At 41.2% G+C, this 19,822-nt stretch overlaps 1 protein-coding gene across 5 annotated transcripts in view; it reads left to right on the top strand.

Annotated features, from left to right (window-relative positions):
• Positions 1-19,822, top strand: part of RARB (retinoic acid receptor beta) — a 528,277-nt gene that overhangs the window by 428,598 nt on the left and 79,857 nt on the right. For all 5 annotated transcript variants that reach the window (XM_059728848.1, XM_014603110.3, XM_006264282.4 and 2 more), the window contains one exon: positions 13,341-13,482. In XM_059728848.1, coding sequence (XP_059584831.1) covers positions 13,341-13,482 — 142 coding nt within the window. The remainder of the gene's footprint in view (positions 1-13,340; positions 13,483-19,822) is intronic.

Here is a 19,822-nt window from a genome sequence, read left to right as displayed (position 1 = left end):
ATGCTATTTAAAATGCTACGATGATTAGCCTAACTAGTCGCTGAATGGAAAGGGTGGTTATGAAATGCTATTTTGGAACATGCACCAGGCAGTGAGACAGGGTGACCAGATTCTGTTGTTGCATGGTCCTGTTAGTGGGTGGTGAAACTCAGAGGAATCTCAGCTGATTCACTGGGGCAGATGCAACTCATTCAACTGCCCTTCCACCCCCCTACTTTCCCCATCCCCCAACTAAAAGAGTAACATGGCTGTCCACTAGAGAGGAAGATGGAATCTGGCGAGAAGTGTTTTAAGGTAAGAACTACAAGTGTGCTCTATCTCTCTCTAGCCAGGACTAGAGAGAGTTTAGGCCAGAGGTACTCCACTTAGTTTCAACAGGTATTAAAACTGAATCCCTGGTGTGGAGCCTGTGCCTAGCTCCGCCTGGCCTATCGGGGTGTTGCCCCTCCCCTCAACTCGCCTGCCATGACTTGGATGTAATCAATTACCTTCAGAGGGGTCTACAGTGGAGATCTTTATCCTGGGTGGGGCCTCCCGATAGATGGTGTTACTCACAGTTGTCTGACACAGTGGTCCACGGGGCTCTGCCTCCCCTACACCCCGTCCACACGCCAACCGCTGGGTGATGCGTTCCAGATGTTTCCAGGCCCTGTATGACGGCCTCAGACCGGTTCCCCGGTTCCCGGTCGTTCTCCCTCCTTCTGGGAGTGATTCCTCCTTTCTCCTCTCTTACAGAAAATACTCCTCTGAATCAGGAGGAGCTGTTGGGTGCTCCCCCTGGTTCCAGCTCCCTCCTGGAGCCTCCGCTGTCTCCCCTCTCCTACTGGCAGCAGAGCGCTCCCCTGCCTCCTGAGCGTCAGCCGCTTCAGAATACTGAGAGAGTGCCTCGGCTTGCACTCTCTGACTGCCTTCTACTCTGCTGCTCGCGAAAGGCTTACAGCTCTCTGCTAAGCTGCCTGCTTGAGACCCGCAGGCTGGGTCCTTTCCGCTCCGTGCGTGAGCCCGCAGCATGGGCAGCCCACCCGTACTCTCTCTCCCTGGCTCTCTCGCTCTCCCTGTCCTGCCGGAGTTTTTAAACCTTCCCGCAGCGGCCACTACGGTCGCTGGGATTGGCTCAGCTGTTCGCCGCGCCGGGAACAGCTGTTGCCAGAACCGGCGTAATGGCGGTTCGCGCGGCTGCAGCCGCAGATGCGGCTCCTCCTCCCGCTGCTTTTCAGCCGGTACGTATGCCCCTCTGGGGGCTTGCTCTCGGGGTCTGGGGTCTGTAGGTCCTCCCTTCTCTCCCTCACGAACCTGTGGGGGCACTTCGCCGTCACACCTGGGAATGGGTAATAGTTGCTCTTACATTAGCCAAAGGTTTCATACAGTTTAAGCAAAGTTGACTGGCAGCTTACAGGCATGCATCAATATCCGCAGTGCTATTTGCTGTTTTTCAACTGAATTATAAATACAATATCGCAATTGAGTGTTAGCAATTTGCGAAGCTATAAAAGTCTTAGGAATCTAGCGTAAAGGATAGGCAAGCATCACACATCCTTGACACACATTAGTGTCAAGTAGTGAAAACTACTGATTCCCCCATGAATCGTTGGAAAAGAGGACACAAAGTCTCCTTTCTTGTGGATAAGGAAATGCTTTTTTTTCCTCATTGTGCAGCACCTCATTGCAGCTTTTTCCTCACTCTTTTCCTTTCTCTGTCTTTGCCAATACCAAAATTGAGAGGTTATTCCAAAAGCTGTAGCAGTAATCTAGGAGTCGCAGTTTTTTTATAGTTAACGTAGGAGTATTAGATGTTACTTCAACTTTATTTGTATTCTCTGCCCTAGGCATGTTGGGGGTTTACAGATGTTATGTAGTTATAGCTTGTCCGTTCTCTTGGGTGGAGAGCTGTTTGTTCTGGAAGCTCCAGTTTAGGTTCTACAGATAAATTTTGCATTTGTAGTAAACTTGTGATAATGTGCATGAAATGCATTATATAGCATGAGAGAGAGAAAGACCAAAGACAAAATTTAAAGCTAAATTGGTTATATTTTGGGTTTAACAGTTGTGGTTCTTTCTTAACATTGTGCTTCCATGCAAGAGAGCAACTACACAAATGGTTTGGGAAAGTGTCATTTTTTACTAAGAAATACTGTGCTTAATTAATTCTTGTTCTTGGGAGGTTAACCTGGGGCACTTATTATTGTCTTAATTGGTGGTATAAATCCTGAGGCACTGGAGAGGGAAAAAAAACAACCCATGAGTAGTTAACAGTGTATGGCCTTTTGGATAAGTGTTAGCCAGTTGTACTACCGTCTTGGATAGTGACAGTTTATGGTTTTAGTGGTGTATAGGTCTGGTCCTACCCAAATAAGGTTAGAGGGCACTGAATTGCAAAAAAACCAAAAACCAAAAAAGCAATAAATAATCCCTGTTTTCTGCATTAAACTGTGAAGTAATCCAGTGCTTTCCAACTCAGAGAAATGTGTTTCTGTGATCTCCTGTTATTCATATTAAATTATGTTCATTACCTTTCCCATCTGGAGTTTTCTACCAAGCTGAAAATCATCTTATAGACATTACTGAAAGGAAGTTAATGGTAGGTATTTTTTTAATTGTACATTTTTCATTTCCAACTTTTAAATTGAAGAAACCAGGTGGAAATGCACCTAAAATCTTTCATCTCTGGTTATAGTATTGAATTATAAAAGCAGAAAACTCCAGCCATGTTCTTTTTTCACACAATGGTTCAAGATAATGACTGCTTTATCTGGAGACCTTGACTTGTTTGCTAAAAAAGGCAGGAGTTCAGTGTATATCTCTAGCTAGTTGAAAAAATTAAGAGTAGCCTTACAGATAACATGTGGCAGAAAGCAGGGCAGTGTGACACCTTATAGATTAACTCATTCTGAGAGGCATGAACTTTCGTAGGCTGCAACCTACTTCTTCAGATACTACTTCATCATAGCATCTGACAAAGTAGCCTGCAAACCTGTGAAAGCTCATACATCTCTGAACAAGTTAGTCTATAAGGTGCTACACTGCCTTACTTCAAGCTAACATGGCTAACTGCCTCTCTTTACTCATTTTGCTTTTACTGGTGTTGGTTTTCACAAACCATATTTGACAATGCAAGAATAAAACCTCCAGACTAACAAATGAGAATATGCATTTTAATTTTTTCCTGTTGAGGAGGTTTTTCTGCTAGTAGTTGTTCCACTAGCTGACCAGAAGGAAAGTCTCTATCTAGTGCATTACAACAATTATGTAGTTTTAATTACTGTGAAGCATTTATGTCAGGTCAGAAAAGAGAATCCCCCTTGTAGAGCTGTTATCACACCCAGGAATACATTAGCATACCGTGGTGGGCCCCTGGGTACGTAATGGAGTGTGAGTTGGGAAAGCCACTTAAAAAAGCCTGAGACTGAATTGATTTGCTCTTTGCAGGTTTTTTAAACTGCGTAGATTGAACCAATAAACAAATGAACTGACATTCACATTTCAAACAGGAAAAGTAGCCAGACCCCTGCAGTGGCTCCTACTAATAGCCAGGGGTACTAGAGCAGTTTCCAGCCTTCTGGCTCTTGCAGCGGGGAATCCTCTTGGAGAATCCTCCCAAGCCACTCCCCCTCCCTTCCCCAGGCTGGCAGCACCTAGCTGGGGGTCTGGTTCCCTCCTCTCCCTCCTGCCACTCCAAGCAGCTGCACCCAGCTGGGAGGGCAGATTCCCCCCGCCCCCTTCTCCTCAGTCACCCAGAATGGTAGTGCTCCAGGTAGGGAGCAGAGGGGCGGGACAGACCCTGCTCATTGGAGCAGACATCACAGCCCAGGGCTGCAAAGCATCATGGGATGCTGGGGGACTGTGAGTTGACTTGAATTGGGAGGGGGTCTGGAACAGAAGTTCCATAAACATTTTAACATTTTAATCACTTTATGCTTATGGCAGCTGTGATGACTCTCTAGTCAGTTGGCATAACTTAACTTGCATAAACTGTCACTGCTGATCAACTTGGCTTTATTGCTGTAAGATTTACCTTGGAACCTTTCCAGGTGGACCTTTCTGTTCGTTGTGTGTGTTTTAAGGCTATTCATTTTTTTTTTTTTAACCAAAATGTTTCTGGGCTTTGCATGTGGTATAGAAGTAGTAAAACATATTATCTCAGTGTTTTTTTTCCTTTCCTAATCACTTTCAGAGTTCCCATTTTTCCCAACTTTAAGATTGGCGATAATGTTTCTTTATTTTTCTAAAGTACTCGGAGCTCTATGATTACAAGTTCTGGTTTAAGTACTAAATATTCTTGCAGCATGGTAGGTGGGGAGAAACAGTTTCCTTAACCTCAGAATCAGTGGCAATATATACAGGCTGATCCAGTGAAATAAAATGAAGGTGGAGAGTTGTACTGAAAAGTGCTATGGAAAATGGGAAAGTCTTCCTCTCATACTTCAGTTTTGAAACTAATCATGCAGCTGTGTTCCACAAGACTTTAGTGCCACAACTAAATCACAATGCAAACCATCTTTGAGAATGGTTATATTTGTACATGCATAACTATAATGTGACTTCTCTGTCAATATTCCAGCTCCTGATCTGTTGATATAGCAGGTTCCATTTTGTGTGTACTCATTAGTCACAGAAAACGTTGTTTTATGCTTTGCTCTTCTGCCACAAACCTTGAGCAGCGTATCTTCCATTCTGGCTCGCTGAGGCTGGAGTATCCTAAACTGCAATATGTTTGTCAAGTTTACAATTTGCAAATAGTGGTAAGCAATGCAAGCATCCAGGAAAGCACATTTTGGCTTTTTGTAGCTAAAAGAGCCTTCATTTTAGCCTTCTGTGAAAGTACTGCCTTTTGGAGGTCTAAATGATGCCACACCACAAGGTAGTATGCCTGTGTTCTGTGTTCCACAGCCGTTTTTCATGGGATCTTACGATTTACATCTCACCCAGTTGTACGTCTTACGTGGCAGCAGGTATGGTCTAATATTGAAGTTCTTGTTTACTTTGAGAAGCCACACATTAAAATTGCTACTATGAGGTTCCATGCCTTCCTATGATTTTCAAATTCGATAAGCCTGGCTTAGAACAAAAATCCAGGAGTTGTCTTTTTGCACCACCATCAGCACTCACCAACTCTCAACGCTGGAAACCCAGCCTTGAAAGCTAAGCACCAAGCTGTGGTTGCTACTTCTTCACCAGTACTAAGTAAAGAATTTGTAGGTCAGAATCTGTGCTGCTTCCTTCCTGTGGTGGCAGAACAGGTCTGTACAGGTATAACTAACTGAAACAAACAATTCTACTGAGGCACCAGAGAGAAAAGAATCCAGATTTTTTTTACTTAATCATAGCTGTGTTAATTCATGAAGTTAAATAAGAGTAACCTGTAAATTTTAGTCTTTAAAGTAACGACTGATGCGATGCTCCAGGAGTAGATTTGGAAAAAATTTGACTTGGAAAATTGTGCTGTGGCCTGCCAAGGTTCATCTTTGTTTCTTTTGCTAATATCTTAGCAACTCCTTTGATTTGGAAGCTACATTTAGAGTCTGTCTTTAAATCCAGATGTGACTGTGTAGGGGGATAATCAAAGTTAATTGACTTGAGGTAAACAGGCTGTTTAAATGGTTTCGAGTCAAAACCAGATCTCTCAGTTGTTCACTTTAGTGGGCCAGATGCAGACTAATTGGTCAACTCAAATGCTCACTGGTTTTGTAAGTAAGATATGCTATAGTAAGTTAGCAAAAAGTTTAAAAAAAAATTCAGAATCACATGATCCTTGTCTTACTGTGTGTGTGTAACTATGTCTTTACATAATGTGCCTTGCTGAATTGGTTAAGGGGAGAGAAAGCTCTCTTGCATCCTAAGGTCTCAAACACTTCAGTCGTGGTGTTTCAGCATAACCATGCCATAAGACTTTATTGGCTTATAATACCTCTAAGAATTGAGTAAGAGCATGTTCAGCTTAGCATTATCAAGGGCTTCATACACATAATGCCTTCCTTTGTATCCAGATGGTGTTGTTCTGAATTCCTTTATGTCACTGGTTATTAAATCAGTTCAGATCTTCTTTAAGCAATCTAGCTGTATACTAAACTCTTTCATGTTTGACATAGTAATTCACAAGCACTACAGAAGTAAATAGCAGCTAGAGTTAGGGTGGGGTTTTTAGACATTGTGTTAAAGTTACAATGACTAAATGGGTTATTTTTGGCTTTAAATAATAGGCCTAGTAACTTGCTTTATTTGCTTTTTGGTACCGGTAGTTTCATATATCATGCTTCACTTTCAACACAGCAGATAAGGTATCAACACAATTAAAAGTGAAAAATAATCTGTCCACTTTGCTAGTGGTGAATGCTCATAGAACACACACTGATACAATAGATTTTTAAATAATTTATGCCCAGCACTTCTTTTTTCCCTTGCACTCTGTAAATGAGGATGCCTAGTGCGGCATGGCCAGGGCGATACACTATCCATCACCCATTAAGATAACAAGGTGTGGGGGGATGGGAGGGCGAGTCAGGCTAGCGTAATTTTTGGAGCACAAAAAAGGATAAAAATTAGCAGATGTTTCTCCAAAATATTCTTTGCATAAGGAAGCTGCTAAAAGTTACCTGGAAAACCAGAATCCATTCAGGGGCTTCATGGCTTTTGTTAAACCATAGGCTTTGCGATCTTTTCACAAGCTGTGTGACAGTCTAAATAAGACATGTTAGAACAAAATACCTGTATCTTGATGTCAGGGATACGGGTTGTCGTAGATGACTGGTAGGGGGTAACACGGGGGGAGGGCATGTGTCCCCCCGTCAGGGCTGTCTCTCACCACTGAAGCCAGCAGCAGCTTCTCCAGGTGCTCGCCAGCCCCATCACTGCCATTGACGCCAGCTTCTGTAGATGCCCCCCCAAACTCAGGAGCACCAGTTGCCCATGCAGGTTGTAGGCGTATTGGTCTACAGGCAAAAGGAATTAGAATTTTTTTTGCCTTATAAAAATCTCACCTCTACCCAGAGTTCTGATTCCTTGTACCTTAATGTGTCTTTAGTACCTTTCCTTTGATTCAAGTTCAGTACAGGTACTATTGAAAATAAGAACGAAAGTTATGTGCTCTTCCACAAGCACAGTGCATCTTTAAATTAAAAAAAAATCCACTTGCTTTTTAACAGTGAGGGGTCTTGTCTCTCATTACAGGGAATTTATGCAGATACTTTAACACCAATTAAGAATAATGGGAAGTTTTTATGTAAATGCCCAGTGCCTCGCAGGCACATATTCCTAGTAAAGTAAATGATGTGAGATTGGATGCTAACACAGTTTTTTATCTTCTAGGAAGTGATTGGTGGCCTGGCTGCTTGTTTTTAATTCATAAACAACAGGGGGGTGAAAATGCCCACATTTACTTTTCTGAAATATTTGGCAAAATTGAATGTCTGTAGTTTGAAGAGTATTTGTTTTATTGGAGGAAACTGCTGACATTGCAAGGGGAAGTAAAAGCCTGATAAGTCCTTCTAAAGCATAATAATTGTGGGGAGGGTGAGGGGAAAAAAAACCCTAACAAGTCTGAAGCTGCCTTCAGTTTGTGCTACTGCAAAAGGTAAAAGCAGTCCCAAAATTCCAAGTGAGAGATGTTGAGCACTGTCAACTTCCACCCGGATCATCTCCCCAGTGGACAAGAGAAATCAAAAAGGTACATGACTTACAGGTGCACCATGGCACTACCAGACAGTGTGTTCAAAAATGTCAAGAAAGCCTCTGATTTTTTTTTAAAATATCATCAGTGAAATGGGTGTTTTCAGCAGTGGGGTGAGATCATTGACCCCCCCCCCCCCCCCCCCCACATATCATAGCTTGATAATCACAGAAAGTCCAAGTTGCTGGAAAATCGCATCAAACTCTGTTCACAAAGAACAGAGCGTATGTGTAGGGCTTGCCAAAACTACTCCCCAAAGGAATGTTCCTAAGCAGTGAAACAATTACAGATAGTACATGGGCTAACAAACAGCAGAGAGAACTCTTTTATGTTTATGGCAATAAGGCCATCAGAGCAAAATACGTCCAGAACAAAGGAGGAAGTGTTATGAATGAAAGAGAAGTAACTGTTTTGGAAAGAGGTTTCCCTCTCAACACTGGTGTCCAACTATAGCTCTTATTTTCTCTTCAAATCTAAAAACAACTGTAGGCATACTTCTACATATCCTTCCTCTCAAAAGCTTATGAGTGCAAAATGCAAGGTGTAGTTGAGGCACCTTTCAAAACATGGCCCCAGGCTATTTAAGCAGTAAGAGCTATTTGTCAGCTTATTTCTGAGAAAACACCTCATGTTAAACTAGTGAGATGGGTGTGGATTTTTCCATGGAAGAATGCAAAATAGCAAATTATATTCTGGGCACTCTCCTTAATGCTTGTCCAAAAGTAATTCTGAAGACCAAATAATTTCAGTTGCTTTTAAAATGAGTCTGTCACAAACACCAGTAAAAGGGGTATAGCTTTTAAGAATAGTATTCAGCATGTAGATGTTATTTCTCAACATTATTTCCATGATTTAGTGTTGCTCAGGACCAGTGTTGTACATTTAAGAATCTTCAGTCTGTGAAAGGCAACAGATCTGGGATTTTAGCTAAATCAAGAGAGAAAATGAAACAAAACTGTTAAAATACTTTATAAGTTATATTCCTAGTGTCTAGTTGTTATTCTATTTGTACAAATTATCCTGTGGAACAAGTCAAGGTGACAAAGCCTGCATACCTATTTGGTCTTTAAGCTGCCTTCTACATTGGTAATGAATACAAGTACTATGTATACATTGCAGAGAGTTACTGTCTTTTGGAGTTGGATCTCCTTTTTCTGTTTGGCTGCATATCCTAACTCTGTGTACAGTATTAAGGAGTGAGTCAGTCTTCTTCTTTTTCTTCTTGATGGATTGTAATTAAACCCCAGGTTAAAGGGTCATTTAGATCTGGTGGGCCAACAGAACCTGTATCAGAATAAGTCACCTGTTAATAGGTGTCAAATGGCTATAATGTCCGTTTTGCATACCACTGATATATTTTGGTTTTTGTTTCCCTTATTATCTGGATTGGGTGACTTTCTTATATTTGCTGGTTGGTTTTCATTTTAGGTCTGTTCGTGTACAGACATAAATCATCACCTTGCCCAAAGGACTTACAGTCTATATTGTATCCCTATGGTGTGGATGGTGTTATTGTTCTAGTAGCTCACTTATTTTGAAGTGAGGAGAAAGACAGCTGCAGCATTCAATATTGCTTTTGTTTTCTTCAGAGCAGTTGGCTCCTTGATTTGTATAATCTAGATAACCCAAAGGTATCAAACTATGGCCTGTGGGCCTGATCCAGCCCTGCACATCCCACCTGCCAGACTACTGGTAAGCCAGGGAATTTGGGAGTGGGGGTTGGTCTGCCACAGAATCCAAGGCCAGAGAGCCCTGTTTGACCCAGCAGTCAGTGGCAGGGGGCTAACGGGCATGTTCCCACTGCTTTTGCCATGTTCACAACCACTGCCAGTCCCACCACCATCACTGCTGGCCCTGTAGATCTGGAATATGAGGAGCCACTTGGTCCAGATCTGGCATGGGACACTGGGCACAGGGTGAGTCGGACACCACTAGTGTAAATAATATCATTCTTTGAATGGCAGAGATGTGATTTCACCAGTTTGAGCTTCAATTAGCAATACCCTCAATTTAGGGGGAAATACTGGCTGCCACTGAAATATAGCAATATAGTATGAAATAAAAAAGCAGAAAATACCAAATATATGCTTTGAGGGGAAAATAGGACATGTAACTCCACTACTACACATGCCAGCGCTGAACTAGTCTGTAGTGAGAGTCCATTGTTAACTGACTGCATTTTGAGGTTGTTAAGTAACTATACAAGTCACTTCATCTGCCTTTGTGACATCAGTAAATTGGGGATAACAGTTCATTCCTCAGAGGGTAGAGGTTGGTGAAATTTTTAGTCCAATATTTTATTCACCAAAAAATTCAGCAGTAGGTCAACTGAAATTCTTTGCACTTCGTACTATTTCAGACAGAAAATCCTGTTGAGGTCAAAATTCAATTTAAAGTGCTTTCTAAAATATAGAAATATTTTGTTATAGGTTAAAACTAATATATACTTTACCTCAGTTCAGCTAATAAACCAAAACCAAAATATCATTTTTTTGCACAGCTCTAATTAGAAGAATTGATTCTATATAATAATTGAATGGGACCCAGATAAAAGGGCATCATTATTGTGATATCTCCCCTCAGTGGTTAACATATAAATATTGTGTTAAACCAAGAAACACACAATTCCTCTGCAACTGGGATAGAAAATGTTTGCCCTGTTTTCTCTTGCAAGCTTTCAAATAGGATATTTAACTAACTGCATAAACACAGTGCATGGCCACAACATGCGTACATTGGTATACATTTTAAATATCTATTTGTGCAAATTGCTTTTATGATTGAGAAGATGATGGATGGCTTAAAGGAAAAAACAAGCTTTTCACCTCTGCCAATAGTATCAAATGCTTTCTAAAAGCAGTCAGAAGAACTAACCTCAAAAGGAGGCCTTCCCATTCAAGTCCCAAAAGATTACATGTTTAAGGAACCATTTTTCAGTTCCTCTTTCAGAATTGGAGATATTTTCATAATGTGAGCATCATTAGTACTCTGGGTGTACAAGAAATACATAAGCAGCCCTCACTATGTAGATCTGCCTCTCCATTTCTTGATCATACTCCTTACTGGTCATAGCAAACTGTTAACGTTATGATTTCTTAGCATCGGGCTGCTTATCTGTCTCTAAAATTATTATTAAGAGACCCTTTCACATGGTCCAAAATGAACGAATCTTGGGACAAAGGCATTATAAATGCAGAACTACCACTGTACCCCTTGGCTAAGTACAGACCGTCAAAAAGCCCGAAGTTGAATCAAATCAATCTTCACAGATTAGTCTAAACTGCATAGATTGAACCAAGAAATAAGTGAACAGACATTCACTTTTGATTCCAGAAATGCAGACACAAGCCTGCAGTGGCCCAGACCAGAAGCCGGGGAGCACTAGAGCATGCCTCCCTGCTTGACTGGAGCAGGAAGCTTGGGCCAATACTAGCCCAGCCACCCTGCAAGTGGGGGGAGGAGGGGAATTGTGAGGGAGGTGCAAAGCATTCTGGGATGCTGGGGGACTGAGTTAACTTGAATCTTAAGGGGATCTGGGACAGAAGTTCAATAAACCGATTTAACCTAAATCAGTTAAGTCTGATACTATCTGGGTTTTGGCCGTTTTGAAAGTGGTTTTTGTGCACTGAACTTCTGGTCTAAGTACAGACGGTCAAAAAGCTCGAGGCTGAATTGCTTCAGTCTTTGCAGGTTAGTCTAAGCTGCAGAGATTAAACTGAGAAACAACTGGAGAGATGTTCACTTTTCATTCAGGAAATGCTGCCACAACCTTCAGTGGCTCAGGCCAGAAGGGCACTGAAGTATGGCTGTCTGGCATGTAGCCAGTATGGGCTGTGTGTTTGCTTCCTCTTCATGCTGCCCACAAGGTCGCTGGGATTTGCAGTCCAGAATTACAGCAGCAGGACTTTGCAGGGTTGCCCATCACTACTTCTTCCTGCTTCCAGGTGCCTCTGGGATTTGTAGTCCATAGTTGCAGCCAGCAGTAAGTTTTCAGCAGGGCAGGGCAGCTCCGTACTCAGGGTAAGGGAAGTTTAACCCCTCACCCTGGCCCCAGACCACAGCCAGGTTTGCAAGGGTCGGGGGGGAGTGCCATCTCAGCCTCATCCCTACACCCCAACCCTTCTCTGCTGGAGCAGACAGCTCATCCCAGCCCAGGGCTGGAAAGCATGCTGGGGGACTGTGATTTAACTTGAACCAGGAAGGGGTCTGGGACTGAAGTTTCATAAACTGGTTTGACTTAAATCAATTAAGTCTGACACTACATTCAACCAGGTTTATCTTAAACCAGTTTCACCCATTTTGAAACTGGTTTATGTGCACTCAACTTCTGTTCTGTTACAGGTTTGAACCAATTTCTGACGACTTAAAATGGTTTATATGTAAATTCTGTCCCTAGCCCTGTTGTGTTACAGATTTGAACTGGTTTCTGATTATTTATACCAGTTTATGTATAATTTCTGCCCTTAGTCCTTGTGATTATATTTCACTTTGCTCTATCAGCTGTAAACCTATGGCTTGTTGAACATGAATTCCCCAAACCCTCCAGCAAATGCTGCATATGTAGCAATATGTTCCTTTATATTGCCATGGTGTTGACTGAAAATTAGCCCTGCAGTAAAACACTCTTGAAAATTTGAGAAGGAAGGTTAATTAGTACTCTGACATTTTTCTGATGCATCCTTTATCAGGATATCTGAACTGTAAAGTCCTGTTTCTACATATTCAGATTATGTAGAACTGTCTACAGTATGGAAATATTTACTTCACCTGTTGCAGATAGAGAAGTCCCATTAACCTTTATTAATGTGTATCAGTAAATAACAGAGTCTTTGATTCTTGAATTTCCTAGCTTTTTCCTGCCCCTTTCATACATAGACACATGCATAGTCTGGTTTTCAGGAAAATATAAAGAATGTAGAGCTTTTTGCCTTTGTTTTCAAACTACTGGTAATATGCTCAGAGGAGAGCAGAGGTTACACTAATTCCCCCCTGGCTTTTGTTTACAATAGGAATCCATCTGAAAGATGCAGTTAGTATGAACCAGACCTTCAGTTTTGTTTCCTTGATTTCTGTTTGGTAACATTTCAAATGCGTGGTTTTTAGATATTATTGTTTGTATAATGTAGCTTCAAAATAGCATATTTGAGAAGGTTTCTAGACTCAGAGTACTAGTGAGCCTGATTCTGGAAATCCTCCATGTGTAGATGTATGGCAGTAGAAGTTCTGGGCAGTAGCAAGTCCTTTCACCTTTTATATGTCAAGTAAGAACTTGAATATGGTCAATAATACACAGAATTCAGATTTCTTGGCCTGGAATAAACTGTGCTATACTAGATTAGGAAGTTTATTTTTAGTGAGTTGGTCAGGAGGGCCATTGCTTAGACTTAATAACTAAATCCATAACCCAAACCTAACCAGCAAGTTACCTGCTCTCCCCATTTCTGAGAGCTTCTATTAAGTTTTAGTTGTTTTTGCCTTGCAAGTGAGCAGATTCTCTTTTTTTGGTATAAAAGATGCTCCTTTTGCTTCAAACAAATAATATTAGATTTAATATGTTAAATCATATGGTAATAATAATGCAGGTATAATTTAGTTATTGTGTCTTCAGTTTAAGAGGATGTGGTAGTACATAAAAGAAAGGGGTTAATTTCAGTATTTTTTTTCTGTTTGCTTGCAGGGTTTTTTCCGAAGAAGTATTCAGAAGAACATGGTTTACACATGTCATAGAGATAAAAACTGTGTTATTAATAAAGTCACTAGAAATCGCTGCCAGTACTGCAGACTACAAAAGTGCTTTGAAGTGGGAATGTCCAAAGAATGTAAGTTGTTTCTAGAAACATTTTGTCATTAATATTACATTATATTGATGTCTATATAAATATATGCTGATCAGTTGGGGGATGGTAGTAAATATCATTCACACAAAAGGTCTGATTTTCTTTTTTCAGGCAAACTGACTTTGAAACCTAAATAGTATTTTTTTTCATTATCTACTACTTGTGTGAGTTAGCATGAAAACATTAAAGCCACACTTTCAACTTTTAAGAAATTACAGAAACATTTAATAGAACTCTTGATAGAGGCGATATCTTTTATTAGACCAACTAAATAGTTGCAAAATTTTTTCTTAATTTTAAGTATTAGCGTGTCCTAATTTTTTTTTGGATACCCTTATAAATTGATTTTTTAAAGTTTTACAACAAGCCTTTTCTTACTTTTTCTATGTTCTAGAAATGCTGTTTAGTGGGCCTAAGAGCACCAATGCCAACACACCTAAGGCCTTTAATTTCCTTCCTCTTTTTCTTTCTGCACATACCTATCTGGTGCTTTGTTTTCTCCCTTCTTTGTCAGCTTCACCTCTATGGCTGTTACCAGGTAGCCCCCTACTGAAGGAACAAACAGAGAACCCCGGTGATTCCGACTATGCACAAAGTGCTGCCAGGTGAACGAAGTGAATATGCAAAGAAGAAACACTGATTTGTTTCTGTTAATTTTCTTTGTTCTAGTAAATTCTGCTGTTACTAGTACCTTAGCTAGTACCTGTTCAGTTAGACCAGTGATTCTCTACCAAGATGCTGTGAGAATCTCTTAACAGAGCCATATAGTGCTGCTCAATATTAGCACTGTTAGGTGTGCAAACACCTACATGTGTTTCTCAAGATAAACCAAGAGATTTCAAATAGGAATCCATAATGTCAAAAACATTTTGACCTGTTGTGGTCTTTCTGAGTGTTTTGTCACAGAAGAACTGCTCTATTTTTTTTCTTTGTAGTCAAAAACTGAGTGAAAACTAAGAGCTGGCATTTTCCAAGGGGAACCTTGAGTTTCAAAAAGGTTGAGAATCACAGAGTTAAACTTATGATTCAATTTTTCACTTTTGAATTGCTGATCTCCCTTTAGCTATATTAATTGATAGGTATGCTTGTTGTCAAATCTTCAAGAGGGACTTCTTTATTCAATTTGTCCATTTTATTTTGATGTGATAGCAAAAAATAATCCCTTTTTTGAAAAAAATTAGGGTTTTTTTGTACATGAGCTATCCAAAAATGGCCGAGGTTTAGAAGTTTGAACTTTCCAGTTGCCATATGTGTAATGGATGGCTTATCTCCCAGCCAATCTGTGTGAAAAATAAACAATATAATTTTAAGTGTTTGCAAGCCAACACTTGTACATACATACATAATGATGCAGCTAATGTATTGATTAGCCCGAACGTGCACATAATGTATATAGTGGGTTCATTCTGTATGTCCTTCCTCAGTTACAACTCATGCTGATTTCGATAGATCAAGTCCCAAAATAAATTCATAATAACCGTCATAGAAACTTTTTACAGTATGTGCGTGGCTGTTAGAAAATAAAAGATGACATTTCCATTCTTAGATTCACTCACAAGAATCCTCCAGGGGAAACCTAATGAAAAAATGATAACACTGATGAGAGAATTATAACCAAACTGTAGCATAAACGAGGGAACTAATTTAAGCAACTCTTTCTAAAATTACCTGGAACTTGAAGGATAGAGTTTGCTGCTCTGTATATGACGTGAGAGCATAACAGATCTCAAAATCTCCAATTGATTCCAGTCCAGTATAAAGAATCTGAAAAATAGGATGTTCTACATGCAATGAGATCTCGGGCATCCATGTTATGAAACATAGCATGCCTATACCGCTAGAGTCAAAGAAGGTGAGTGAACATTTCTAATATGAACTACAGTCTTCCCAAATGTGTAACTCTAGCTGCAAATTTCCATCAGAGTAAACATTTAGCTTGCAGCAAAGTCTGCAGAGAGCCAAACTTTTGACTAATTGTTCAGTTACAAAGGTTGGTAGAGGTAGGGAATAGAGATTTCTAATATGTGTATCTTAGGAGCCGGTGAAACTAAAATGATGTCAGGCTTCAGGAACACAAATGTGAACTCATGCCTCTAAATGTTCTGCCAATCTCTTTTTCCCTGCCTGGGACCTTTATAAATTGAAAGCATCCAGTTTTTTTGTTTTTTTTCTTTTTCCATCTGAAACATTGTTAGTAGTTACTTTAGAATTGAATTAATAGCATGGAGGCTTTGGGGGAGAAGAAGAAAAGGGATGGTAAGCAATGTGGCTGGAACTATGAAGTAGATGATCTGTAAGGTCCCTTCCAGCCCCTAACAACTATGAAACCATGAACTTAAACAGTGCTTCAGTAATACAGGTGCCTAAAGATCTCATGCTTCCCTGCCTGGCTTATGGGGTCCCCAGTTACACTACTGCAAAATGTATAAAGTCCTAAGTGTATGGACAGACATAATAATGATGGTGATATCAAAACATACTGATATCAGGGGGGCAATTATTTCGGGCGGAGGGCCGCTTACTGAGTTTTGGCAAGCCATTGAGGGCCACATGACAGACAGCCCAGGGCAGATAAATATTAATTTTCTATATTTTTAGGGGCCCCATGGGCCGGATAGAATGGCCTAGCGGGCTGCATCCGGCCCCCGGGCCGCATTTTGTCCACCCCTGTGATAGATGCTGCTATAATTCTTATGTCATGATACCACTTCAGCATTAACCCTGCCTTCAACAATCAAAATTAGAGTTATTTAGCTCACATGTATGTGACAGGATGATGCAGACATAACAGTTGACTCATAACAGCTGATACAAGCTCCCATACAGCAACTCCCCTTCCTCTTTTGAAGGGTCAGAAAGGTACGTTTATCCACACACTCGCTTTGCACAATACTGACCTAGGGATCTACCTTCTCTGCCTGCCCTAGGGTCACTACCATAAGAAGTGTGAAATAGGATCTTTTAGGTTTGGTAACATTTTACACCCTTTTTGCAGTAGTGTCCTTCCCCACATATTAGACTATGAGAAATAAAGCTAGTAAGTGTTGTCCGTTTAAAATATAGTAGTATTTTATCTCTTTCTGAGCTGTAATATGCCTATTTAATCTAGTCTTATTCCATAAATGCCTCTAGTTTTCAGACAGGCGGGGATTTCTTAGAGTGAAATCTTTTATTAGACCAACTGCATAGTGGGGATAGAGTTAGATAAACTTTCTGTTAGTTCTGGTTAGTTTTCAGCTGACTTCTTCAGATGTTTATATGAATAGAGGCACATTTATTGGGGTCTTTTTAAGGATATCACTTTTTTAAAGTACCTTTTACCATTTTATTATGTTCTGGCTGAAGCTAAATTGCTTTGTAGCATAATTGCCAGTAAAGGAAGCTGAAAGGTATTTCAGAGGCTGGGTAGAAAAACAAGCCTACAATACTTAACCAGCCCTGAACAGGGAAGTTAGTCATGGCGGACATCTGAAAATAAGAAGCCAAATGCGTTCTCCCAAAGACAAAGGAGGAATGAATACAAATTCTGGAGGAATTTAGTCACCAGATTCTTTTTTATCTTTCTTTCTTTCTTTCCTACTTCCTAACACTGTTCAGATCCTCCCTGTTGGCCTGGGTTGCTCTGTCCCACTCTGTGTTATTGTTCTGTTTTCGAGAAGGATTAAGGTGAGCTTCCCCCTCCCCTAACTACATATGGGACCTACAAACATGCCTGAGCACATGACTTATGAGGAGAAGCTGAGGGAAATGGGCTTATTTAGTCTGCAGAAGAGAAGACTGAGGGGAGATTTGATAGAAGCCTTTAACTACCAAAAGGGTGGTTACTAGGGATGCATCTATACATCACCTTATGGCGACATAGTGACACACTACATGGTGGTAACAGTGATCATCTATGTCTACACATGATTGCCAGCTACATTGCCATAGCAGCATGCTTCAAAATTACCTGTGTGTCATGCACACAGTGCAGCAACTGCCCATATTGCGTCATGCTTTAGTATTTTCAAAAATAAGTACTAAAGCACAGCACTGTAGCAAAGTTGCCATACAGTGATGTTTAGGTGTGCCCAAAGAGGATGGAGGAACTCTTTTCAGTGGTGACAGATGCCAGAACAAGGAGTAGTGGTCTCAAGTTGCAGCAAGGGAGGTTTAGGTTGGATTTTAGGAAAAACTTTCTCACTAGGAGGGTGGGGAAGCACTGGAACAAGTTACTTAGAGAGGTGGTGGAATCTCCATCCTTGGAGATTTTTAAGACCTGGCTTGACAAAGCCCTGGTTGGAATGATCTAGTTGGAGATGATCCTGGTTTGAACAGGGGGTTGAACTAGATGACTTCCTGAGGTCTCTTCCAACCCTAATTTTCTGTGGCTGTATGACTTCCTCTATGCAAAATACACTCAAGCTTCTTGGTTGTGTATTTACTAATTCTGTCCCTGCTTTAAAGTAGGTGTAGAAATACTTGTCTTCACATGTAATTTTCAGTGCTTTCAATGGGAGTGACATGAAACGTGTGAGCTTTAGGGGCAGTCCTGCCCCTACTACAGTAACTTTTTTTTATGTATGAGATGGTGATGCTTAGAGGCCTCTGCTGAGACTGGGCGCCACCTAAGCACAATTTGCAGTTCAGCTCTGGGTATGGCACTTAGCTGTCAACTGAGCATACTCAGTAGGGTTATGCTTTTTCTGGCACCTTGGCAGCAAAATTGGATGGCCCAGGTAAGTCCCAACATTTTGGTCAGGTAATAGCCCTAAAATGGGGAGGACAAGGGGGCAGGCCCTCTCATGCTTTAGTCTAGTAGCCTAGTGGCTAGAGTACTTGCCCAAGGGTATCTGAGTTTTAGGCCCCCATCCCCCACAAGGGATTTGAATGTGCATATACCACATCCCAGCAAAGTGCCCTAACCACCAGCCAAGGGTTGGATATTAATTAGATCCTTCTCCTACCTTTCCCTTGAAGTTAGCCTCCTGGACTGCAATGAGAGGGAGACATGTTGGGTCAGGAGGAAGACACCATACTAGAGGGTATATGGTTCAGTAAAATGGATGCTGCTTGTCATGGGAGGGGGCTTAGGGTTCCAGCCTGAGACCTTGCTCTCAGTGAAGCCAAAGTTTCCTCACTGCTACACAGTAACACTCAGGAAAGTTAATCTGACTTAGTTTTAGAGATCTCCATTTTAGCCCATGTATCTAATGCAAGGTGCAATTCAACTTCAAGAGAAGGCTTTCATTATGCCAAACATGTGACTTGATGGTTAGACCACTAAGAAACAGGAGATTGCAGCAGATTGCTAAGAAACAGGAGATTGCAAGTTCAACCCCCTCTAGGTGAAGGGTGCCTAGAAACTGGGTGTGCCTTGGCAAATGCCCTAGCCACTAGGCCATTGGGTGACCTTTCCCTTCCTTTCCCTCCCTCTCTTCTAGCAAGTATGCACATAGGGCAATTCTGTTTTGCCTCAAGACATAATAGGATCCCAAACTTTATGTAAGTGCTGAAAACCACAGTTACATGCATGGTCATGTGCATTATAAGAACATAAAGTAAAATAGGATTTAGACCTAATTCTGACTACCTGGAATTTCAGGCTGCTGCTGACTGCAGAGGTCTGCTAAAGCTGAGACGATATCTCACTATGTGGCAAAGCTTCAGGAAACTGACCTCTGCCCTTCTATTACATGACAGTTGCTAATACTGAGGCATCATCCTGGTTTGACCTCAGGTGTTGGGGAAAAAAGCACACTAATGTTTTCATTCATGGAATGCAGCTCTGTAGCAAACATGCATATAAGCACACATACCTTCACACAATGAGGTCTTGAACAATGTTAGAATATACAGGAAGCTGGGCTAAACTGCTTTAACCACAGTAGGCTCTTTCTAGCAACGTACTGCAGAAACCGCTTTATAACAAGAAGTTTACCCTTCTTAGACCCCCTCTCCTAGATTTTTTTTGGGAATTAAGCTAAAGAAAGGCTTTGTACAGCAGATGCTGCCTTTCTCAGGCCTCTTTGTGAAGGCTTTAGGCCATGGGATGTCATATTATAGATGCTGATCTCATAGGTCCCTCCTGAGCCTGGCAAAATGCCCCCTTAGTAGTATACATATGGCGCAGAGGCCCTGGCACTAACCCCACAGTAGTGGGGTATGTACATCCAGCCCTCTGACTACCACTCCATGCTGCTCATCCATGTGGGCACCACTGATACTGCCAGGGGAGACCCTGAGCATATCAAAAGTGACTACAGGGCTCTGGGTGCAACAGTGAGGAGGTCTGGGGCTCAGATCATGTTCTCTTTGATCCTTCCAGGAAAGGGAAAGGGCC

This window comes from Alligator mississippiensis, chromosome 5 (assembly GCF_030867095.1).
Source record: "Alligator mississippiensis isolate rAllMis1 chromosome 5, rAllMis1, whole genome shotgun sequence".
NCBI classification, from domain to species: Eukaryota; Metazoa; Chordata; order Crocodylia; family Alligatoridae; genus Alligator; species Alligator mississippiensis.
Note: the sequence above shows the minus strand (reverse complement) of the source record. Positions and strands in the feature narration are given on the sequence as shown.